The sequence below is a fragment of the Anticarsia gemmatalis genome, chromosome 9 (assembly GCF_050436995.1).
Source record: "Anticarsia gemmatalis isolate Benzon Research Colony breed Stoneville strain chromosome 9, ilAntGemm2 primary, whole genome shotgun sequence".
NCBI classification, from domain to species: Eukaryota; Metazoa; Arthropoda; class Insecta; order Lepidoptera; family Erebidae; genus Anticarsia; species Anticarsia gemmatalis.
The window spans coordinates 7,783,696-7,809,701 of record NC_134753.1 but is presented as its reverse complement, the minus strand read 5'-3'; the positions used below and the strand labels follow the sequence as shown (position 1 = coordinate 7,809,701).

Sequence of the window (26,006 nt, the reverse complement as noted above, 5' to 3'; positions counted from 1 at the left end):
TTTTATCGTACTTTTTATAAAATTCTAGCAAATTTCTATACCTTTAATGTTGTCGTTATAAGACGGAGACACCGGGAGCGCCTCTGCGTGGCTCAGAGCAAGCAGGGTACGGGGCGATCGCTCCACCGCGGCCCCCGGCGCCGGCGACTGCGCCACAAGCACATGTGCCCAACAATCCTTTCGTGTCCGGCGCCCTGTACCAGGCCGAGCCAGTACAGCCGCCCGCGCATCAGTACAACGACGTGCAAGCCGAGTACCCGCCGCACAACGACTACTACCAACAACAGTAGAAACCTTCACAGTACTACGCTAATTGTCTCCCGTACTATCGTTGCTTAGCTCTCAGATCTTCAGACGGGCGACAACGATGACCTTTGGTGTCGATGCGACGTATCTGCTCCCCAACAAAATGTACTTAAACGAAATTCTAACATCAGTTCCCCGAGCGGCTCGTCGTGTGGCTCATATTTTTATAGGAAAATTAATATTATAATACAGTACCATTGTTCTCATCATCGTTAGCTTGTACGTAAAATGGTTTAGCGTTTAGGCGTATTTTTTTCTAAAAAGTTAATGGTCAACGCTGCTTTTGATATATTTACCGTGACATTGTTACTGTTTAGTTAGCTTTCTGAAGCCGAGTGCTTCGCAATGTTACGTTGAACTGAAATTAGTTAGATTACAAGTGGCTAATAGCCTACAGTATTAAGTGGAGTACCTGTTTTATTTACTATTGTACCTGTACAGGTGTATATAATTATCTTGGCATATCACAGTAGAGATACTTTGTTTGGTGTTTCGATGAGTAAAGCTTAATGAATCTTATCATACATGATTATTATCACTAAATTGATGGTTACAGTAAACTTTTCGTCCTTGTTACTAAGTTTCATAAAATTGTTGTAAAATGTTTATAAATATTTACGAAATAATTGAATTGTTCAAATTTAGAATTGTATTTAATTGGACGCGTAAATGTATATGTATCATAGGTGTAGACATTTAAATAAAATGTTATTAATATAAAGGGGAGTAATGTTATCATTCTTGTTAAATGTTTTGTATTTTATTAGAACTATTTTATTATTTTCTACAGGTAAGTAATACATGACTTTATAAATTCCAATTATCTCTTTACGTGATTATTATATTGTGTTATTATTATTTTTAGGAAAAATTATATATTTCTGCATACTTTGATGGCTCTTGCAAATATAATATCGAGCCTTGAAAGTATGCGAACTTATTACGTAAATAATTAAACAAAATATTATTAAGGTTTCGGCGAAGAAATGCTTTGACATGCAGGTGGATAACAATTCAAACAATCACGTAGGGTTGCATAACAAATTCACCTATAACAAACTTAAAGTTTCGAAACAGAACAGTTTAAGTACATGATAACTTTGCTATTGTCACAAACCTAGAAACACAACACGTGTGTTTCCTATTTTCTATAGTCACAAAAGATTATTACGGAAGTGGTCTAACTAAAAGTTAAAATTTAGCCGACGGTGTACATTGTAAAAAAATGACATATTTATGAAGTCTTCTTACCGACCCCTATTAATATTCTGTTTATAAAACTTATATTTTATTTTATATATTCTTGGGTTTTTAAATTGCTAGTAACTACCTCATTATTTTAGGTATTTCATATCTAAACAAACATTTCCCTTCGAAAGGCTCGTACGCTTCAATATAGTAATTAATATAACCGTATTTATATAGATAATAAGGAGTTTTACATAGTTTGCTAACCAGTAAACCAATTTAATTTAAAAAGTTAAAACACGCTTCTTTAAAATAATATAAAAAATAAATAAAAAGCTATTAGGCTCATGATTTATTTCGCTCAACGACATTTTCTCGATATTTGTCAGTAAAATATCGAAAGTGTCTTTAGTCATTATAATTTAGCTTCTAGCTTGTAAGCATGTATCCACTTAATAATAATGTGATAATATTCTAGCTTAGATGTTCGGACTCGACAGAGCGGGCAGGTATATAATAATTAGCTTATATATAATGCACAGTAGAAGTCATATGCACCGTCTCATAGCTAACAGCTATGTTGATCTATCTGTATATACCTTAAAACTGTTGTAAATAAGAACTTCAAAAAAGCTGTTCACATAGTTCGTTTAAGGTTGCTTTGCCGTTCGATCGGTTTGTCATCCCTCAGTCATAACTATCCGTATGAGGAAACTGTTTAATAACAACAAGAAAAGCGAGTTTAAACTGTGAATACTTTCAAGCAATCTTAAATGTTTGATACTATAAGTTCGACAGTGATTAGTTGTAATGGTGGCGTGATAATAATTAGTAATAAGGAGGAATAAACAAGTATTAATGTACAGATCTAATACTTGTAGTTATAAGTACTTTCGTAATCATTCTCTCTGTCACCCTATTGCACATTCCCATTTACACTTTCATTGATCCCCTTTTTCGTGATTGACAATACTTTTAAAAGTAAATCGTTAGTATTTTTGACTCAGCATTTTTGTGATTGACAATAAAGTCTCACGGAAGGTATTTGAGACCAACGAACACTCGTTAAAAGTGCACTAATTGGATAAGGACAGAGGAGTTTGTGATAAAATTGTGATGATTTCATAGATTTTTCGAAATAAATTATACATAGGTTGTATTTTGTTTGCCGAATTCAAAATTTGACTGAACTTAGAGGTAGATTTTCGTTTGACAATAAATAAATTATTCTGAAATTACTTCTTAAACAACGTGATATAATTTATGATAACGTTATTTTTATAGTTTTATCAAAAACAGTAATAAAGATTTTGGTGGGTAAGAGAAATAAGTTAATGAAAATAAAACAAAACTATTTGAGAAAATTTATATAATATCAATTCAATGAACCCTGAAAATTATTTGAAATGTGCAATTCCTTACAATATTCTGTTACACCTCTCTTTTATTCCCGTTTCTGGTCCCTAATAAAATAAGATTATTCTAACTAGATTTTAATTATATGATGTATATTACAAATATACATCTAATAGTCACTAAATATAACATTATATACTCATTACGGTATATTCTAGGGATTATTTGGACATGAGTGAGAATTATCATTTAACGCAAGAATAAAACGTTACACAATTTAATATGGCGCTTAACTCCAAAACGTATAAGCGCTATGTTCATCATTTTTTGGAGCTGAATTCAAATATATTTTAATATACAAATAAACCGATTAAATATGATAAAACAACATTGAAAATCTGTTAATTTCTCCATTAAATAAATTCTAATGAATTAGTAAATCTGAACAAAACAAATAAGTTATTGGCTTAAAACATTATAATCGGTAATAAATTAATATCTCATATTCATTTTTATAAATAAGCTGTTCAAAAAGTGAGCATTAGATTTATTTTTATACAAGCCATATTTCAACGTAACGATTAAGTTAAAATATTTCATTAAAGCACTAAAATGATAGACTTAATTATATAGTGTAATACAAAGTCGTTGTTTTAAAGAGTCTCTACGCCGTCAATTCTGCGATGTAAAAATACTAACTTTGAAAGAATATTACTTGAGTGTGTAGTGATTTATCTATACTTATAAATAAAACTTACGGCCTGTTTCACCATTTCCAGATAAGTATACCTCCAGTAAAAAAATTGGGACATGTTTCCATACATTTTCTATCCCTTTAGCGACCGTATCGGCTATCCGGGGCACTTCAGTGAGTGGTGAAACAGGCCTTTTTAATGTTATTTTAAAAACATATCAGTTGGTATAACCAGTAATAAAATAGTTATAATATCTCTAAAGTAGATTAAAAAGAATTTCAATATGCAATTACTTTTTAAAATATGTATTTTGGGTTATCATTTTTAAAACTATATTGGTTTCACCTACACAACCACGTAATAATGGACTACAAAAATAAATTTAGGATTTGTTTTAACTAATACATTGTTGAATTTTGAGCATAGTAATATAATTTTATGGCCGGGAAAAGTGCATAGTAAGATATAAGGATTCTAAAAATCCAGTAGAGCTTAAAAATAATATGTATTTAGTAGTAATGATAATTTTCACGATGTCCAAGGTTACGGCGAAAGGGTACGATCCCCCACGCACTTGTTTTAAGCACCCATAGATGTAGGTAGTGAATGAATGAATGAAAAGATTGGAATGAATGTGATCGGCAGGTTTCACCGGATCCAGATGACCATTGGTTTGTTAACTTTGAGAAATGACCGGGTTATTCTTACCAGTACTTATCCGTGAATGGTGGAACTAGTCCTTAGAATGTATGTGTTTAGTAAAATAAGTAGTCCCCATAGTAATCCTGTTAAGTAAGGAACAATGAAACCAAAATTTATCCGTTTAATTTACTATTTAAAAAAAATGATTTCGATACTAATATATTAATTTTGTTTCTTAATATCATTGATTTAAAAGAAAATTGACAAAATTATTTTTGTGGCAGTGTTGTAATTAACAATTTGTTGTTGTTTTCGCGAAATTACTCAAAAGCAAATTTTTCCCGGAATTTCTTTTTTGTCATTTGGATTTCGTTTCGATATGATAAAATTCTCAAAGAGAAATAATAATAATATAGCACGTAATTTAATTAAGGTTCAAAGAATACAGGTGTAATCGTTAAGTGCCGAAGGTTTTAGGAGGGTTTTTTTCCTTTGTAATATATTCAAGTTGACAATATTTTAATCGTACTATCTTCAATAAATAAGTCGGTTATTCATTTTAACCTAGTTCTGTTTAGTCAGTTCAGTTAAGTTAGTCAAATAATGTTTTTGGTTGTTTTTTATGTATTTCACTGTATTTTATCATTGTTTATATTGTTAAATTGCGTTTAAGATATCCTGACGGCACTTAAGGATTAAATAATGCTGCCTGTTTGTCTTAAAAGAAATAGGCTTGTGGCAAAATAACCTGCATAAAGAACAGAATAGAGATTGAACAACTGAATGGTAGACCATTGCTATAACATCCACGAACAGGCAGCATGTACCCTGTTTAAGGTTCTTAAATATCGTTCAATGAAATTATTAGTGTAGGGATTTTGTTTTAATTTTTATTTACATGGAACTTTTTAGGAATTGATCGGAATACATAAGTAATTTCTAATCAAACTCTAAAAAGTTTGTTCATCGATATTTGGGGACCTTATGCAAGGTTATTAAAGAAGACATTTTTAAGGATAGTAACAACTGTTTTTGGTAAAGTACTAAAACAATTCTTACGGGGTACTAATTATGGGACGATCGGTGTACCACACTGTATATACATTTTGTGGAGCAAAGAGCAACAATGCGACAAAAGCAAGCGACATATTTTGCATCCACAACACGGATACTTTTTGTGGGACAATATGAAGCATCTTCTATGCGACATATGACCTAAGCGACTACTGGCCGCTATTTGTTGAACCTTTTGGTCAACCTTGAAAAAAATAATCTGTCAGGTGGTCAGAATTACAACTGTCGTTTTCATGTCATCAGAATCTATTGAACTTTAGCGCGATTCCTTCTAACTGTGGACTATTGACAACCAGCCAGCTATTGAGAAAATTTGTATGAAAACTTTATCAGCGCCCTCAACGGGTATCGTAGGAACGAATTGTTCAGTACATTTGAAATGTCAAATTCTCGATTCGTTAGTACCGGCTGTAGAAAATCGCGCTACTGGTTGCTTACGTCATTTCCAGCCGAATTGTTCTTTGTTTTCGGGTTTGTTTGTATTAAAATGTCTCCTTCGGTAACCTTATACTTAGAATAACTAGTGATAAGACAATAACGGGGTGATCTCACTCTGTAAGGCTGTGGTGACAATAAAGCTTATTGAAAGCGACCGCTAGCTGTAAATATTAGTCGTAAGTAGAAGACAATACATTGTAAGACTGTAGTGTTAGAACAATAATAATATACCGTAGTTCAAGTAAGGAAAGTTAATAATACTATACATTTATTGATTAATATTTATGTATATCTATTATAATTTATATATTCGACATAATATATATTTTCCAGAGTGCAACGATATAACTAAACAACTAATTATAATTACAGCAACGTATTAAATATTATTTTTGGACAATTAACCCCTGAAACATATTTTTTGGAAAAAAGATTTCTCAAGACTAGTAAAGTTCATTTTCGGTATATTTTTTTATGACAGATAATCAAAAAACATTTAAAAAAAATAGGTAACTTCTTAGTATTTGATTTTATCGGTTGTTTTTTGTATCAAGAGCGTTCGTTGCCTCTTTACGTATAATATAACATATGTGTAATACTAATTAATATATTATTATGACATTAACTTATTTATCTAAAAATATCATTTTTCTTATTTTTTTATCGTTCATCGTATAGCGTATATTTATCGATTTTCGTTTACTTTTTATTTTTATACATTATTATATTTCATATATTTACATATTGTATTTAAAATATTAAGCAATATATATTTATATATTTAATATCTGATTGTACAAACAATTTGTATTAAAGTAAATTAGTGTTAAGATAAGGTATTACTTGCACGGATGCACTGATTTGTCAATTACTGATTAGACTCATGTTTAAGGATTTGCTTTCAAAGTCCTGATATTATCGACGCTGTAAATAATTTGTGTCGCTTTATTATTTTTTGCCTAGAAATATTATGTTTTATTGATATTTATTACTCAACCTTTGCACAAATAGTAATGCTGCTGTAATATTTTAGATAGAACACGAGTTTTTACTTACTTGTGTTGCTATTTTTGTAAAATAACGACACATTTTATTTCTTTCATTACTTTTTAAATATATTTTTGTCTATGGTGTTTCACCAGCGTTCATACTATAAAGGGTTTTGCATTTTTGCATCAAGGTACAAGTCCAATACCCACACTGGTGAAAGATTCTTATTTCTTTTCACGAATTTTAAATATATATTTTATTTGAAATATTTAATAATTTTTGATTATTTATTTCTGTTATTCTGAGTTGCATCTTCTTCATTGCGTAGTTAGGTGCGTACACTTAAGTGGTTTAGGCGTTTTAAAATAGGGTAGCTACAAGTTATGTACATTAACTAAAATGCAACAGTTTAGTTTCAATCTGGCCTACAATCTTTAGTGTGTAAATATTATTAAAATATGTAAACAACAAAACGAAGCGCTATTATATCGTCCAAAACATTTTAAATTACCGGCCAGAACGGAGACCGTATCATTAAAAAAAAAAACACAGTTAGGCTTGCAACACATATTCGGTTGGCCATGTTCGGTTCGACAATATTAATTATCGAACAACAAAACCGACCCGACTCATTTATTCGGCTAATGCCGATTGGGTTTATCTACACAAATTCGGTTTTGCCACCCGGCTAGGCCGATTAATGCCGAACCGAAAATGTGTGTAGCAAGCGTTAGAAATCTTATGACAGTTAATTTGTTTGCTGAGTGTGAAGTGACAATTAAAACCGTATTTTAAAATATCACTAAATTTTTAAGGCGCTTACATCTTTTCTTCTAGACTTAAAGAGTGTTGAAATAATAAAGTATGACAAGAAAAATGAAATACGGGTGTGGGGTGCTGCATGCGTAATGATAAAAAGTGATGTTTTATAATACGGTCATTGTACACTTATTATTATTTATTAAAAGCGTTGAATGTAAATACAATGTAACCTAAAAGCAGTGTACATATTCAGCTTTTCAGACGATTCAAGTTTGATTACGATATTGAATTATTTGTCAAAATAGCCTGACTAATCTCAAAAAGTTGATTGTCAATTTTAAAATCAGTTTTCAAATGAGATTTTTTTCAAATTACAGCGAAGTCGTTTGACATTGATGCTGCCATTCAAGGGTTTATTTCTAGATTAAACGACTTACATAGGTTTTTGGAAGGTACCGACAATAAAAATAATAATTAAGTTCTTGAAAGTCCCTAACCAAGTTTAAAAAAGTAACCGTTTCTACTTAAGTATTCTTCTAATACTTTAAACCTTACTGCGGGCTATTTTGTAAATAAATAAAAGTAGCATAGTTCTTAATAAATAAACAAGAAGGGAAATGATTTGTTTCGATAAATTAAGTCACAACGAATTGTCTTTTGTTGTATAATTTTAATACATTTAATTTTATTCTGACTTTGCTCATGAATGCTCTATAAAAATGCTAAACTTTACCATATATTTTTTAGTTACCTGTAAGTTAAGTTTAATCAAATTACTTATGAAATATAGTTAATATTTCCTAGCTGTTGGTGATACTAGTTATTATTATGTATGTTAGAATGTTTGTTTAACAATATTTTTGTGATTTGCGGCTGAATACTGAAACGTAACATTATCTTGCAAAAATACACGATGCGAAAAAGGCGTTTAAGAATAATAAATTCACAGAGTTTTCAGTATTTGATCGCTTAAAGAATAGTTTAATGTAAAACTCTTATATTATTAGAGCAACAAATAAAAAACGAAATAGCAACCTTACCAATTGCTCATAGTTACGTCACTCAAATTCTGTATTCAACTACTTTTACTTTAACTGTTGATACAGTTTTTCGGTATTATTAGATAAAAATGTATATTATTGCAATGGAATTTCCTGTTTTTGGTAGTAAATGTGTTATAGAAGGAGTAGAATGTTGTAATCAATGATCTCAATACTTGATCTCATGTGTTTAAATGTAGTTACTTGCGTGTCTACGCTTGCTGTTGAACTGTACTGTCGTTTCAAAATGGTAACATTATCTTCCCTAATATATGTTTTAAATTTATTTGTGGTTTTACTTATTATATCTTTCGAATCACCCCATAGCACTGCACATATAGACTACATCAAAAAGTTAATTTGTGCACATTTATTATATAGCATATTATTTATATTTGCAATAACGATTTAAGATCCACTGTATCACAGGACGACAAGTACAAATAGGACAATCAGTAAGTTATTAAATATTTAATTGGCATTTGTCTCACATCTCACCTGATGACAAGTGACAAAGAAGACAAGATAGATCGCTAACATATTCGTTTAGTATCGGAATCAAATCTACTCAAATACACGTATGTTAAATGCCCGATAGTTCAGGTCAAGTCAAAGACAAAATGGCCATTGGAGACACACATGATCTTCCTGGGTCAGAAGAGGGCAGAGTTATCTGACCTCACGCAATAGTTACTGGGGAAAGACACTGGTTAATCAATAAACAATCAATTATCGTTTAAACCTGTGTTATCGCTAAGCATAAGGTTAAGATACTGTAATGAACTTGACTCTCAAGATCGTGTGGTGTTCCTTGTGATTGGAGATCGACTTGTGTAGACCACACGCAAATAAATCTACTTACATATTGTAGTTAGGTAAACATATCTGTAATTCAGAAACCATCACATATACAACTATAAAATACATTTATGTAGTGAACCAAGGAAAGAACCGAATTCATCTCTACTAAAAATTTTAACTATACCAAACTGCAGAATCGTTATTTTGGTAGAGGCACTTGTTGAGTGAGTGAGTTAGAGACACAAGAATTTAAATTCTAGAGTCTCCATGTTTGTGCAGCAGGTTATTATAATAAAAACACATTTATTTGTTCTCAAATCCATTTTATTCCTAACCTACAGTATTATATTATCACAATGTTTAAATTACACAATAAATTAACTCATTTTGAGCAACTATACAGATATATCCGTGAAGATATAAAACAGCAACGACGACATAATCTCTCTTTTTCGATGTTGAGCAAAATATGGCATTAAAATTTTCTGTTCTAACGAAATGAACACTACTTATAATAAAAAGCTCTTGGTAATTCATCTAAAACCCTTCTTTACTAAGAAATAAAGCCCCAAAAACTAACTAGTTTTATTAATAAATATTTTGGTAAAGTTTATTTTGTCTATGCTGCAATATGGTCATCAGCTGTAAGGAGTTATAGATCGTAATCGTCTGCTCTTGCCAGGGAAACCTCTTGCATACGGTGGCTTTGCGTTTGTCGTCACGTAGTATACTCCTCTGGCACTGAAAATAAAAGGTAACGTATGAAAATTTTACCCAATTTTGTAAACTTGAATACGTGTTATTCAGTGGATTTTTTTTCTAAGTAACGTAGCAACTCAATGCACAGTTATGTTAGGAGTCTCCTTTTTTATTTCAGCAGTAATTTATTTGTAGGGTCGTTTTGAACCTCGGTAGATAAACCTACCACGAATAAGCAGAGGCAGAGCGAGGAAATCTATTTAAAATTTTATACAATGCTACACTAACTCAATTATAAATTGTTATAATACGGTGTAAACTAACTTACACGCTCGTTATCCTACGCGTAACCCCGAAATTATTGATTACTCTCACATCATTTTCATTAGTATGTAGATTCATTAACTTGAACTTACTTGTGAGTGACGTGTTCACCCATTAGCACATATTCCGTGTCCTTAGGTTCGCACCAGCCGATGAGATAAGAGAGCAAACTGGAGCAAGGTCCCGCCCAAAACCCGGCGCGACTGTTGATCGACTCTATAAAGTATGGCGTCACTTTTGTATGGTCGCATGACAGAGTTTCTGTAAACAATATACATAATAATAGATATAATCCTTTCTCATCAATATTCGTTATTGTTTAAAACTATTTCAAGGGAACTTATTATTGATGGTTTGTACAGCGCCATCTCTGACGTGGATGCAGAACTAAAATGTATGCTAACACCCTAAGACGGGGCAAAACCCTCTATTGATTATTACGAAAACTATTGTGATACAAACATGATTTGACTTAACTTAGTTCTTAATGTTAACGATAGGTGTCGCTATCACTTTTTTTTAAAGTTATAGCTGGGATGTGTAATGTAACAAAACGGCCAGTATTATGATAGTTTTTCTTACGGAAAATAGTATCGTGGGCACATCCAGGTTGACTGGAACCTCCATTGACGTAGAAATCAGCATGACCGTTGGGGCCCCATTGTCCAAGAATGCCAGCTCCAGTATGAAGAATGTCTACAAAGTGTGCGTCTGTGTAGTCCAGATCTCGCGAACGATTATTACCCATGTAAAAGAAAATTGTAGGGTCCAAACCTGAAATGCAAAAAAAAATATAAGATATTGATACATATAAGGAGAAGTATTTTGTTTACTCGGGGGTAACAGGATATAGTTGCTATTTCAAAAAAGTTGTTTAACCAAATAGTGAATGGTGTTTTAAATAGGTTTTTCAATGTCAGCTGTCATCCAATCTCTTTACACTTGCGTAAATGGGTAATTTTGTTACAACAGGAAGTGACTGAAACCAGTCAGAACAGGCAGCTAAATCTGCTTTTATTTTCAAAAAGATCACTTCAAAAGGTCAATAAATTAAAGGCAAATAACATCTATAAATATACCTCAACGGATAATAATTTTTAATACATAACAAACAGGGAAATAGTATTTTGAAAAGCGGCTGTTGTAAAGATTTTATGGTAATGTTGAACATTATGCGACAGAAAAACATTGTACTGAAATGTAAAAATCATTTCAATTCAAATTACTTACCCTCTTATTCATAAACACACTATTTATAAACCTACTTAATTAAAACACTACTAAAATATGTTTTCTCTTTTTCATTTCGCTAAGGAGTGAAAGAAACAAAACACTTTATAAGCCTTTCATAACTTCATTTATTTTTATGAATAAGAGGGTAATCCTTTGTTTCGTAAAGTTCGTACAAAGTATTTGAGATAGCTATTATATTATAAAGACTTTTTGTCGGATTCGGGATTCAATTTTAAATATTATTGCATATTACCAGTAATTCTTCCAAGTTTCCCATTGGCCAGATAGTTGGCAGCCAGGCCGAGGATATGAGCTCCGACGCTGTAGCCGATGGTGTGGAGTTTTTCTGGAGGCACCGGCTTCACAGGATGATATTGTATGTATTCGATCAGCTGCGCGATACATAACCCGCCGAAACGCGGCGACCACTCTATCTGAAAAGTAAACTACTTATTTACTTTGTTAATTTTGAACTAATGATAGCACCTTTTTTAATCCATTTGGGTCCCATGGCAAGTACCTACAGTTATTTACTATGTGATAGGCAAAGGCTGTCAGTACTTGTTCATGTTCAATTTTGGGAACTAAAACACTTGTTTAAAAAACTTTGGAAAAGAAAACACATAAGTAAGTTATAACCTAGATAACTTAGTTACGATAGGTAGTATAGTATTCAACAGCATCCGGTGAGACTGGAAGCCGACTCCAACGGAGTTGAAAGAAAGGCTAGGCTGATAATATTTAAAACTTATTAAAATATATTTTTTTTATTCTCTCCATTACGCAATTTTAGTTAATAAAACATGAGCCGCCGTAATTGTGCGTAATTTAAATGGTTATAATAATTATACTATGAAAATAAAATTATATGTATTGTAATAAATATTTTTAACGGCAAATACGTATGAATACGCAAAGAACAAATTTTTGAAATAGCATTCTTGTTAGAGTCGGCTTTCTCTTCCTCATTGTTTACTTCCTAATTACGTAGTAGGTATGATTCATCTATACCTACATACTTCTTTATACCTACTCATTGGGATGGAAAAATCTATGAAAAGCGGCACTTCTTTGATTGAATAAATTTGATCCGGCGTTAAAGGAATAAATAATCCAGTGTGTGGTAATAAAGGCCATAACAAAAAGGCCGCAACTGACTATGAAAAACTTTGTTACATTTTATTTGGATCATCAAACGAAATGATCTTATTTACTAAGATGTAACTAGTTTGGGAGCTTATTTGTCAATCATATAATAAGTTCTCTTTTGATCGCTTGCAACCTTACAACGAACACATAACGACTTTTCCTAGATGCAAATGTAACCATTTTTTTCATTATCAGGAAGATTTGATAACAGTTTTCTGGGTCAAAAAGTGTTACAAAACATGATTGATTGATCATACGAATCAATAATTACATTACATGTCTAGAATATAGCAAAAAACTAACGTCCTAATTACTTAAAAAATGACCCACTTTAAAATGCAAAGTTAGTATGACAATTAAGTTGTAGCATGTTATATAACTGCTAATAACATGTTGAACTCGTGGCTAAGTACCAACAGTCGCGCAGATCGAACTCTCAGGTTAAGCTACGTTTGCCAAGGTATATACCGAGATCCTCCGTATTTCTGAAAGCACGTTAAATTGCAGGTCACGGCTGCCATTTTCAAAGACCTTTGACAGTCGTTACCAGCAGTCAGAAGCTTGAAAGTCTTACAACCATAGTCTGACCGAAGGGTATCGTGTTAAAGCCCAGGTCAGTTACCTGCCTATCGGACCTCCACAACCCAGAGAGAGAGTAGAGGTCCGATAGGCAGACGCTCCATGTAAAACACTGGAATTCAGCTGCAACCAGTGAGACTGGAAGTTTACTCCAACATAGTTGAAAGAAAAGCTGATTTGATTTGAACATGTTCAACAACAGCGTATAACTATATTATTTTCTCGGCAACAGTGACAAGGCAGAACGAAGTAAATTGAGCTCATCTTAATCCAGTTTTAGTTATGCAAGCTCATGAAAGTTACTGCACCGATGAGTTAATGCTGATGTAGTAATTGTACAAGTATGACATGTTTTTGTCGTAGTTTTTGTTAGTTGTAATGTATATAATAGAAAGTATTGATAGCTAAAATAAAAGGTGATTAAATGTTTTGTAATGATTACTATGTCTAATCATGTAATAATCGTTACATTATTATTTACAAAAAATACGTTTTGTGCTTAAATTTGATTTTGGTGACACACAATCCCACGGTTAAGTTTAATATAATATTTTCTATTTCATAAGCGTAGGTAGAGAACTACATTATTACAACTTGGTTGTAGGTAAAGTAACTATGATTAACTTAATGAAGTTTTGTCGATAAGCACATGTAAAGTAGTAAAATAATAATTTTTATTACTATCACTTCAGGTTGTGTTTGTTAGCTTAGTCTCATAAATAGTCTCTTAAATAATACATAATTAAAATATTTATACTCAATTAAGCCAATTTATGCTCAAGTCAAGTGCTTACTGCACTTGAGTGAAACGGAAAAACATTTTTTAATATTTACCTGACTAAGACAAGGTTCCTTCGCAATAGAAGCATAGTCCACAATAACGACGTTGTAATTCCCTCTCGTGAAGTAAGCCTTCCTCAAGTCGGTGCTTGGAGACTGGTTCCTGCCGCCAGCAAATCCGTGCACTATGATCTTTGTCGGATGTTTGTTGTTGAACCTCGAGTATGTCAAGGAATCGTTGTCTAAAGTGTTCAATATTTCACCCTTTTCTTGTGTTGTTCTGAAAAATTCAAAGTCTTTATGAAATCTATCAATAACTACTCTAAAAGAAATCATTAATTTGTATTTAGTAGAAGGGTAAAAGTATTAAATATGCAAATAATCGTGTATACTGAAACATTTAATTTTTTATTGCACCGGTAGTTTAAAAGCCAGTTCGTTCTAAGGAACTGAAAACCCTCGGCCTTTTGTGATCTATATTCATTCTTCAACTATCTTAATACTTCATTATTGGCATTGTAAGTCATCTTTAGGCGAATTTATGTGACATTCAAAATCAGCTTGTTTTTTTAAAGTTTTAAAAGGTTAGAATTAACCATTTGGGCTCCCTATCACAAGAGCCAATGTTTAAGGCTAAACGAAAGTGCCTTTTCATACACCTCTGCTTATATCTTTGAGTACAACTGACAATGATTAGTATATAAATGAAACTCTTACCTAGTATAGATATAGAACTGTATTTTAGGATGGGGACACCTATAAGGAGGCGGGATGCATGAGCTGGTGTTCAAAACATCACTCATAGATGAAGGCTTCTTCTCTTTCTTTGGCACATCTTGACTTCTGCATACTGAAACAAAACAATATATGATATTTGTTAATACATCCACTTCGTAACGTCACTTCTTAACTGGCAATGTTCACTTTAAATCGCTTGTTTCGACGTTTTATTATGATTTGAAATTGATTTATCAGGTAATAGTTAAATAACCAGTAGGCTTGCGCTGTATTTGAAAGTTTTGCTAGTATTATAACATCTTAGCTAACCATATAAGTAGGTAAATAAAGAATATCAAAATTTTAGCTACGCAACTCATTTCCGATATGTAAGGAGAAAATATTCATTTAAACAAATAATAGCTAAATCGGTTTTGATAAAACTTGAAAGGGTGATAGATTACATTTTAGGAAATTATGTTTTTTAAAGGAAACTTTGCATTCGTGGTTATTTAAGCCACCAAAGTCAAGGTCACAATTTAGATACATACACGTAAATACTCAGTGGTGAATTCGATGGTCAGAAACTAAAGGTTAAAATCCAAAGTTTCCTTATTTTTCGCGGTCAATGAACTCGGTTATACTATTTCAAGATTATATGAAGTTAATGTTCCATAAAACCTTCCGGGAAACTGCGCGAATACCGCATTATGATTAGGTACAGTGTTTGAATGTAGATAACTAACTTATTTACTTATAAGGATATGTAAGTTTCGTTTTTCCTTATAAAGTAACACAGGGAAACTAGAATTTGTGTATGTTTTTTTGAAGAATTTACTTGTCTTTTGATTTTCGGCTTATTATTTTCAAAAAACATTTGGATATTTCATACAATAATGTACGTATTTGGCCACACAATGAAAGGGAATTATTCTGAAATACACGAAACTAGCGTTAAACTACAAATCTAAGTATGTTTGTGTCAAAGATGGGTACCGATGAAATACATATAATTGTATGCGCTGTGTAATTGCTTCTAACGTAGCATAGATCTAAGTCTATTGTTAATCCATTGAAAAGAGAAGTAAAGAAAGTGTGTAATTATTTTCAGTTTAGCCTACCTGGTATTTAACAAAACATTTTATAGACGGGGTAAAGGCATATTGACTGCCTCTACTCATCACTAGGAAAGATCTTCGCAAACGCACTTTTAAGTGCAATACTTTATTCATAGCGAAGGTCGTAAGTTTGCAAGTAAACACTGGGTACATTTCACGCTCTGATTGTTTCAAACAATCCTAATTAGACTAAACGCATGCTTACAATTGAGCAAATTTTGTCATCATGTCAACAATTTGAGCACATTTTCGCCTTTTCATTGAGATATTACGCATTCGTGAACAAAGGAATCACGTAATAGGTGAATGTTATAGAGAACAAAGCGAGACTAAAAGCTGTCAACAACGTTTCGGTCGTTTTAGAAATCTTCACGATGTAGTACAGTACATTAGAGATGTATAGATACTCTTTGAGAAATACTCAATACGGAAATCATATTATTTACTTCTGGTAGTGCATCACTAAAACATGTCTCTGTCCATCAAATAGAATTAAAAATATATACGAATAAATAAAAAAAAGAATGGCTGGCGATCGAACTGTCAAGTTAAAATCTTAAAAGATAAAAACCGTGAATATTTCGCTTTTTAAGAATTTTTAAATATACTGCCTGATATTCTTGCAAATAAAAACATGAGTTTATTGTAAAGTTACTTATATTTAAAAATCAATAATATTACACCTTTTTTTGTACTACAAATGTATTTCATGGTTATATATATATATGTAATTAACATACTATTTGTATAATCTAAATATTTGTTTCATTGAGCACAGACATTGTTCCAAAACCTTTCAATTAATGCATTTTTCTAGAAGTGCGACCTCCATTAATCGTTTAATTTGAATAATGTTTTATTATATGATCTTAAGCTTTAAACGTACTCATTTAGAATGAATTAAATATGCTTAAATCATATTATATCTGTATGTAAAATCGCATTAAAAGTGCATGATAATTTAAAGATAACTTGGATTGTAATGATGCGTAAACGTGTTAATTACTCTCCAATTATGATAATAGATGTCTACTAGAGGTATTAATATTTATGAGCCCTTTCTTGACTCACGAGACTTACTAGCTGGTAAACGCACTTTTCCAGCTTGCTATATATACATTCGGTTCGGTAATATCTTTCGAACAACAAAATCGACTCGATTCATTTGTTCGGCTTGTGCCGATCGGGTTCATTAACACATAATATATTATACTCGTATTTGGTTTTGCCGGCTAGGCCGATCAATGCCTAACCGTATATGTATGCAGCAAGTCTTACAACAACTCCCTTTGAAAACGAATTTTTCTTCAGCCACATATTGTACAAAACTAAAGAATAAAATGTATATTGATTAAATACATCATAATATAACAAATACTTTAGCAGTTGCGTAAATAAACTTACAAACTAATTTTGTTATATCGCATTCAATCGATCAAAACTCTTGCACTCTACTACCTTGAGTTGACGTAAGGTCCATTTTGTAGTCGGACCAGATTTAAAAAAACTTTGATGTACGCGCTCGGAATGCGACGCAATCACAAGTTGTGCAGTCCAATTACAAAATTTACTTAACGTGTGTTGCGAGTCTAAGAATGTTCTAGTGTTACAAACTTACGGAATGCAACTAAATATTACGCTGAAAGACATTTCGTCAAATTATTATGTTGTTTAGAACGTGACTCAAAGTAGTATAAATATGAATATTGCAATATAATATAAGTTTTGATGTAGTTTCGTTTAAAATCTGTAAATCTGTAATCTGTAAATACTGGCCTCAACCCTGGACGCTGTTATAGCTACACAGGTATTTTTTTTTTATAGCTGCTATCCAGTTGGTTAGAACTGGTCCATCATAGCAGGGTATGGCACAAGACAGTCAGACAGATTTGAAAGGAAAGTAGGGAGGCCTTTGCCCAGCAGTAGGACACATAAAGTACTAACAAAAAAATAATGAATAATATAGTAGCAAAACACTTTTTACATAAGTTTTGTCAATTATAAGATGCCTGCTGTAAACTTAGTTTACAACTAACATTATTTACTGTACTATTTATATTAGTAGTACCTATACTTAGTTGAGTAAATTGACCTTATGGAAATTGAAAATGAATGGCAGCCATCCGCTCTACGATACTCCCATACTTATTACTTGCAACTATAATTTGGTCGTTCCGTAATTTCTTGCAGTAATACCAATTGATATTTGAAACTACGTTCAAGTTAAATATTTCCTATGAACATTGAAATTACATTAGGTTGTTGGCCTCGAGTTTGTTATTGATTTGTATGGAAAACACGACTGTCGCAACGCCGATAAATATTAATTATGACTTTCCATTTATTTTAAACAATGAATTAAATATCGCTATCATAATGTATTATTCAGTAAAATGTAATAAATTCTGAATTATTAACGATGTGGTGAATCATTTGGCAATTAATGGAATAGCCGTGGCCCTTGAGTTTCTCGCTAGCTCTCCTCATAAGGCTCTACTCATTTTCCAAGCTAGTGGTCGATTCAGTAAAGGTAACGTCTATAGTAGTAGTATTAAAAGTGTCAAATTTATACCTAAACGGTTTGAAATTAATATTGTCATAAACAAGCAAATAAATAATTTATCTATCAAACCATATTTCATTTTGAGTACTAATAGTTTGTTATTGATATCTGATAGCACTAGTAGCTCGTGTAGCTCTATTTAGTACTAACAATGTTTATCAACTGTTCTCGTGGCCTATAGCCTTACAAAAGTAGACCACAAGATACACATTCAAGGTAGGAACTAGATGACATAATTCACACACACACATTTGAGTGATTTTTCTCTTTATTTTCTAGGAAATGCGACAATTATTGTAAAGTAAGTATATACTGACGGTTGCATAATCGTAATGAACCAGATTACGAGTTCACATCGGTGGAAAGTGCAAGTGAATCGATTGTTAGTGAAAGCGTCGTAACGCTGTAACCTATCGCCTGTGACTCACGTGTGCGACTGCTTATGATATACCTGCTATTGCTATTGTGACTATGTCATTTTAGATGATTAAACTGATTATATTTATTATGAACGAGTAGGTAACAGTTTTATATCAACCCAATGCAGAACTAATATGAAAAGAGGGAAATTTCGATGGTTTATAACTATAACAGTTTTAATTTGGGAATAGTGTTGTTCGAGGAACTGCGACTAGAAAAGTTGTTACCTTGCGCTATAGTGACTTGCTTTATGTAAACTAAATCTTCCCGGAACATAATTTCTCAAGGATTCCTTAAAGATAAGAAGTTATCTAATTAGAAATTCCACGTCCGGGATTAATTCAATGTAACAAACCAAAATTTTAGCTCATATTATTATCTTTTTAATCTAGTGTCCTCGTTCTGTTCATGTAACCGTTACGTATCGTGAATCGTGATCTCCACAGATATGAATGAACTTGTTTATCTTATGCTAAGTAGGTGAATCCGCTTATTACATTTATGTAATAACTTTAAGTCTATTGTGTCGCGATATGACACGCGGATTTTAAAACATCATCATTATTTCACAAGGCAAGGTGTCTTAAAATCTTCGCAATGATTACTTAATGAAACTGTAGAGTTATGGTCCGTAATAAACACATAGTAGCTTACGAAATTAAAAGGGCAGCGAAACCAGTCTATCCAGACTTCTACAAAACGAGTTGGCTTCCAATCATCACTCGTAGTTCGACTGTTAATGAATAAATTGCGAAAATAGAGTGCACGCATGGTCGGACGTCCAGTACATAATGTAATATAAAATTCTCGCGTCACAGTTTTCGTTGCCATACTCCTCCGAAACGGCTTGACCGATTTTTATGAAATTTTGTGAGCATATTGAGTAGGTCTGAGAATCGGCCAACATCTATTTTTCATGTCCCTAAGTGACCATTTTTTTTATTTATATGGCTAAACAACGTTTGCTGGGTCAGCTAGTAATGTAATAAGTCTAGGCATAACATAAACACTTGCTTTCGCAACTTGCATCGAAGGTATTTGTCGCGGATTCGGATATTGAGAAACCACATCCATGTGCCGTCGTCTGAAGGCTACTGTTTCTTGCCTCATCGTTTGACCTCAAATATATTAATTAAGTGCTATCGAGCACTATATTTGACATTTGTATCGGCCGAGGCGCTAGTCGGTTGCTTTCATTGGACTGCAAAAATGGTCAGTATTTTGGTGTGGATTCTCCAGATATGGTCATAAGATAAGCTATTAAGCAATTATCAAAGGCCTTTAGATGGCATTCAAAACGTTGGACCTAGACAAATAACAAACCAAATGAAAATAATTATTGGCTGCCCAAGAATAGAATATAAGAATAAGATGTATGTCTTGCGAAAGGAAATTAGTTTTATTTTTCTAATATTTCTATATATTGTAGTCTAAAAGCATTGACCAAGGGTTTATATTACCTTTTTGTTCGTGATCGTGTTTAAAGGTGACCGATTCTTAAAGTGTTTTATTTAGTATGCGACAGCGTATCAACATTATTGTTGTATTCATTTATCAAAGTTTATTTCTGATGGCAATGTTAAATTTGAAAAGAGTTTGTACCTTTTAAAAAATACATATTGATACCTATTCAATTGTTTACATAATAATATTCCAGTAGCGCGATTCTGTACCACTATCAAGTAATGACAACCGGCTATCTATCGAAAAAAAAAATATGATAGACTGATTAACGCCTCTGTCGGACATCCTAGAAACTATTTTGGCAGTACATTTTAAATGTCAAACTCTCGATACTCGATGGTTCCAATTATAAAGAATCGCTACTTAGATAGCATAGCTCTGTTTTCATGTAATTTTTTTTAAAAACGTTCAGCACACAAGGTCGTTGTCTTTAATTCAGTTTAGGAACTGATTAATATTTACAGAAAAAAGTGACCTCAGACTAACTATATAATAATAATCAACATTGAAACTTATAATTGTAGGTAATTTGTTACCTAAATGTAATTCACGGTCGAAACATTGACAATTATATAATATGAGGTCACTACTAGGATTAATGTCTAATATAACAAGGTAAGTATGTATTATAAATCAAATATTCATAATAGGTACTGTAACTTGATTAATCTTGAGAAAATTATTAATTAGCCTTTGGTCAATAATTTTCAAACTGAATTGTGCAATCTGAAGATACAGGTAAGTCTTAAAGGTGAACTTGTTAAATTTTCAATGTTAGTGCATGTTTTAAATAAAGGTTACTCAAAGATGCAAGTCGTCTGTAATGCAACAGTTCAAGTTTGAACATTATTTCATGATTTAAATTAAATCAATAAAACATACAACCGTAATATGTAGGTATACATCTATATATTGGCTCAAGTCTTTTCTACGATATTCGTGGTAATAAAAGCAAATTCTTTCTACTAGACGATGAGCGATTAAGGACAGGTCAATTGGCATTGCATTAGTATGACTGTAGTAACAATGTGCCTTAATTACATACCAATGCCAACGTGAACGCCTTCAAATGTTCATCAATGTCTGTAAGTAAGATGGAATTTCTTCATAATTTTACATTATAAAGTGCAAGAACAATAAAAGGGCAGGTTGCGTACTCATAATATATATCTTTAGATGAAGCTCAATTATGTGGCGCAAGTTTCACCACATTTTATCAACTGACATTATGTCAAATTGATGTAATTGCACTTTTCATCTGCGATTAGTAATACGGTAAAGATCCAGTTCAAAACAAGAAACATCCTCATTGGAAAATTAAGAGAATTAAACTTCTAAAAGTCGAATCAAATTATTTTCATACAATAACAATCTTCGGTACCAATGTTATTTTAAAATAAAATATTAAATCTGTGCAAATTGAATAATTGGTCAGTTACACACATTAAATATAAGCCTCACAGCATTATTGTTTGCCGACTGACTTATTGCAGAATGAAACCTTGGTATGTATAATTTCCATCATCATGATACTTGCACATTATGTAAGAGATCATCGTTCTTGACCCCAGCACACATCTGTGACACGAAACTTAAATGGGAATGAGAGGGCGTGTGACCCGAAATATCTCATTATGTACCATTTTGGATGGCAGAAATGGCAGTTCTTTTGGCGAAATACTCAAAAAGGGCATTGTAAAATGCTGATGGAGTCATTTAAAACATTTAATTCTGTGTGTTGAAGTGTGGTTCGCAAGGCATTTTATGTACACATTATAAATGTAGCAATCAAATCTGTATCCCAAAGAATAGCTTCACGTGGGAACCGAAATTGCACGGGGTTATAAAAGTGAACACACCGGCTATTACTTTATGCTATGCAGCAATTTAAAAAAATCGTGGTCTAAGATCGATGAATTAGAATTATGGATTAGTGTACTGATAAATACAATATAGAGTACTGAAATGAGAATTTGATAGAATATAGTGTCAGAGAATTTTGGTATTAAATAGTGTCATAAAAATAGAGCTAATAAATAATATTATATTATGATTGCAAATGAGGCAAGGAAAGCAAGTAAGGATTGTATCAAGTGACGTTCAAGTTAATATGCAAATAATGCAAAACTGTGTCATTGTCCGTTTTATAGTTATATTTACAAATCAATGCAAATCATTTAATTAACACATTGACATTATGTCTAATTATAATTGTATTTATTATATTTGTTATTTGTAATTTGTAGTTAATTTTATTTTATTCACGCTAAGTTAGTTACTTTGATTCTATTTGCATAAATCTTCTCTTAAAGGTCAAATAATAGCGCAATCTTTTAGCGAATTGTAAAAATACACTGTCATTTAACATTCAATCAAAGGGAGGTCGAAACAATTATGAAACTGAATTCATTTTCTATGACGAAATATTTATTTAAAACTATTAATATGCATTTTTAAGAAAATAATATTGATGATAAACTCTACTTGAAAACTTGAAAAATCTTAAAACAAGCTTAGTCTGATTATTTTGTGGGTTAACCGTTTTTATATAGAGAAATACAATCACTTTAGCAGCAGTACAATCAGTTTACAAGCAGTTTCGGAGAATAGTCCCAAGGAAAAAACAAACACCACAACCTACTTTAAAAATTGCATATACTTATATTTTTATTTTTTATTAGCCTTGATACATTTTTTATCTAGCAATCAGGAAATCCTTTGCAATAATTATACAATTTACTACAACCCAGTCACGCGTTAATGACAAGTAATATTATAAGTAAGTCATTAAAATATTTAGCAAAAAGTACTTAGGGAAGTTCTGACAAGGTGATCAAACTAATTTCATTGCGAAATAGTTCATACTAGTACTACTAGTACATAAAAACAGTTATTATTTATTAATTACTTGTTTAATAATAGTACGGGTATATCGCACTAAGTATACAAGTATTAAATAATCTTCTTTTAATTACAAATACCACAATTATATGCCTAGTTTGCCTCAATTCGTCGAGTCAGGCTTTTATTTCTACAGATTTCAAAATATTTGTATGATTTACCCCCGGTTTCTGAGTACATTTAGCGGTAGTTTATCTATTCAATAGCGTTTTTTTTGTATGAGTTTTAACGCTATTTAATAGATAAACTACCGCTATATGTACCTCAGAAACCGGGGGGAAGTAAGTGATAGTTATCCTTTTGGTGCTTAAAATAGAAAAAAAAACTTTTTTTTGCATTTACATTGTAAGGATATATAAAAAATTCGCACGTCTGCCAAGTCTTCATAAGACAATGAAATTAAGAAACTGTGTCGTTATAATACGACAATGTCGTGTCACTTGTTAATAAAGACAAAATGGTTAGAGATTGAACGCCGGCATTTATTATTTACCGCGGTAATATGACAAACAAACCGGATTGAGTAAGCATGAGAGTGGACAGGTATTATGCAATACGAATGTCGGCCGAGTGTAAGTAACGTTTCGGAAGTGGTCGCTGCTCACGCGCACCCGTTTGATCGCGTATGCGTGCTGCTGGGTACACTGATTTGGCCACTGCTTTTACCATTTTTACCCACGGCTATCTTTTATTTAAGTCTAGATTCTCGTTAGATGATTTTCAGGGATGAAAAGCAAAAAGAAGTAGATACATATTATTATTATAAGCTCATTCTGTCCCACTGCAGGGCAAAGGCCTCCTTTTCCTCTTCCCACTTATTTCCGTCTCATGCTATTTTATGCCAATCTTTAGTATGAGAGTCCAACTCGTCTCGCGATCTTTTTACATACCGAAATACCAATTTGTTATAGTCACCATCTTCGACTGTTTAGGAAGCAATCATTAAAAGTCTACCACAAATAATTTATTTAAACGATAACATTGAATGTGCGTTATTTTACACAAATTGCACGGCTAAAATAAATAATATACTACGATCTCTCAAAAAATACACACACAATAATTTAAACAGATACTAGAGCGTAAAACTACACTACTATTTTGCCGGAGCATTAATTACTTGAATTAATAGTCTTTCACGCTTTAAAATTAATAAGCACATATTACGTCAGATCTAAGAGTAAGATAACAGTTAGTTCCGCAGCATCTGTACGCGGAGGGAGGAAATGCATTCACAGTCGTTTGTAGCAAAACAAACTGCCTTACGTAATGCCTTTAACTTGTGGGTTACGTCGGTGCATTGCCACTGCTCTTATGTATGCCGTCAATGAATTTTTATATCGATTTTCTTGTTTTGGTTGCAAGTAATTGGCATTGTACTATCTATTATATGTAGGTCATTTTAACTTTGTTGCAGGCTAGTCTCAATATGCATGCGATCTCAGAAATCTATTCATATGATGTTGTGTATGTAGGTTGAGTTCATCTAATTTTATTACTACTTATTCCAAGCTTGGTAGACAGGTCAATTAAACCTTAATAAGCGGTTGTTTAGCTCTTAATCAAATAAAAGAAAAAATCTTAAAAGGATTCTATAAAATGCTGGCAAGTTTGTATGTTATGTATTTAATAACAAAAAATATGTAACAATGAAAGCCTAAGGTCGCAGGAAGCTTACATTAACGCATTTAAAAACAAAAGAAGCTAAAAACATCACAAAAATGTTGTTTTATGTTAATTTTATTAAACGAAATGGTACATTGTTTTACCTCTTCTTATAGTAAATAAAAAATAGGTAGAATCACAATAATAATATTTGTGCTGTAAGACTTACTATGTGAGTAGTTGTCACGTTCTGTCAAGCAGAAATCTCATTGAATAAATGTTTGATACTAAAATGTTAATTTTATGAATGCAATTGCTTGTAATTATCAAACTTTGTTGTGTTGTTTGTTGTAAAATATTAAATTAGGTAAGTAATCCATATTTTTGTCGTGAAGTTTAAATAGTCAAAAAGCCTCATGTGAAATAAATTTTAAAGCAGACGCATCGCAACTTATTTTTATTTCCATTTAAAATGTGCCTTTTTTTCTAATACTATGTTTACTATTAAACAAAATCTTCATAATATAGGTAATATAAATTATTGTAATGTTATTTTTTAAGTTGAAAAGAAGAGACCGCTCGATCCCGTAAATGTTAAAAATTACACATTATTATTATTTATTTATTCAGCAAAATAATTACTAACCTGATATTTGCAACACGATAATTCCCGCTAAAATCAACCACTTTGCACCTGTTATCATCTTGACATAAAAGTAAACAATGCTACCAATCACTTAAAAAATATAGCTATATAATAAAAAAATATATTTTAAAATCACAGATAATTAATATCACAAATATTCACGCACTGTTTCGATATTTTTGTGGACCTTTGAATGCGTGTGTCACGTGCGTATTCCGTACGGGTACTAAACCGACAGCGAAAGTGAGTGTATGATGTTGACCCTCGCCTCGTACTCACTTCCCCCCTTTTGTATGAGAAGACTGTGAATTCGGTCACTCTTTGCATAATTCCTGCATGCTCAGAATATTTCCACAACTATTCAAAATAGTCGTTATCGAATGCATGTTATTTTTGTCTCCGTTGCAGACATTTGCAATAGCGAGACACGTTGATGCCTAGCAATTGAATTTCTTGTTAATATCACCAACGACCTTGAATCTTTAACATAGTTGCTTATATTTTTGTAGGCTTTAT

At 32.1% G+C, this 26,006-nt stretch overlaps 2 protein-coding genes across 2 annotated transcripts in view; one reads left to right on the top strand and one right to left on the bottom strand.

Moving 5' to 3' along the window:
• VGlut (Vesicular glutamate transporter) overlaps positions 1–8,777 on the top strand; it is a 49,255-nt gene extending 40,478 nt beyond the window's left edge. The window contains exon 13 of the mRNA XM_076118325.1: positions 63–8,777. Within this exon, the coding sequence (XP_075974440.1) occupies positions 63–290 (228 nt within the window). The 3' untranslated portion in view covers positions 291–8,777. The remainder of the gene's footprint in view (positions 1–62) is intronic.
• Positions 8,778–9,600: 823 nt separating this feature from the next.
• LOC142975452 (inactive pancreatic lipase-related protein 1-like) lies at positions 9,601–25,736 on the bottom strand. The gene is made up of 7 exons (XM_076118294.1): positions 25,491–25,736; positions 14,774–14,906; positions 14,111–14,336; positions 11,802–11,982; positions 10,898–11,089; positions 10,408–10,576; positions 9,601–10,033 (listed from the first exon to the last, which is right to left on the bottom strand). The coding sequence occupies exons 1-7, from the start codon at positions 25,546–25,548 to the stop codon at positions 9,931–9,933; spliced, it is 1,062 nt and encodes a 353-aa protein (XP_075974409.1). The 5' UTR covers positions 25,549–25,736; the 3' UTR covers positions 9,601–9,930.
• Positions 25,737–26,006: the final 270 nt, after the last annotated feature.

Bases quoted from the DNA above. Each gene is read 5' to 3' on its own strand.
- LOC142975452 (XM_076118294.1), bottom strand. From the start codon at position 25,548: ATGATAACAGGTGCAAAGTGGTTGATTTTAGCGGGAATTATCGTGTTG. The intron at 11,090-11,801 runs GTAATATGCAAT...TTTGCATTTCAG, and splicing joins GAAACTTGGAAGAATTACTG to GTTTGGACCCTACAATTTTC. The intron at 10,034-10,407 runs GTAAGTTCAAGT...TTTTATTTTCAG, and splicing joins GGTGAACACGTCACTCACAA to TGCCAGAGGAGTATACTACG.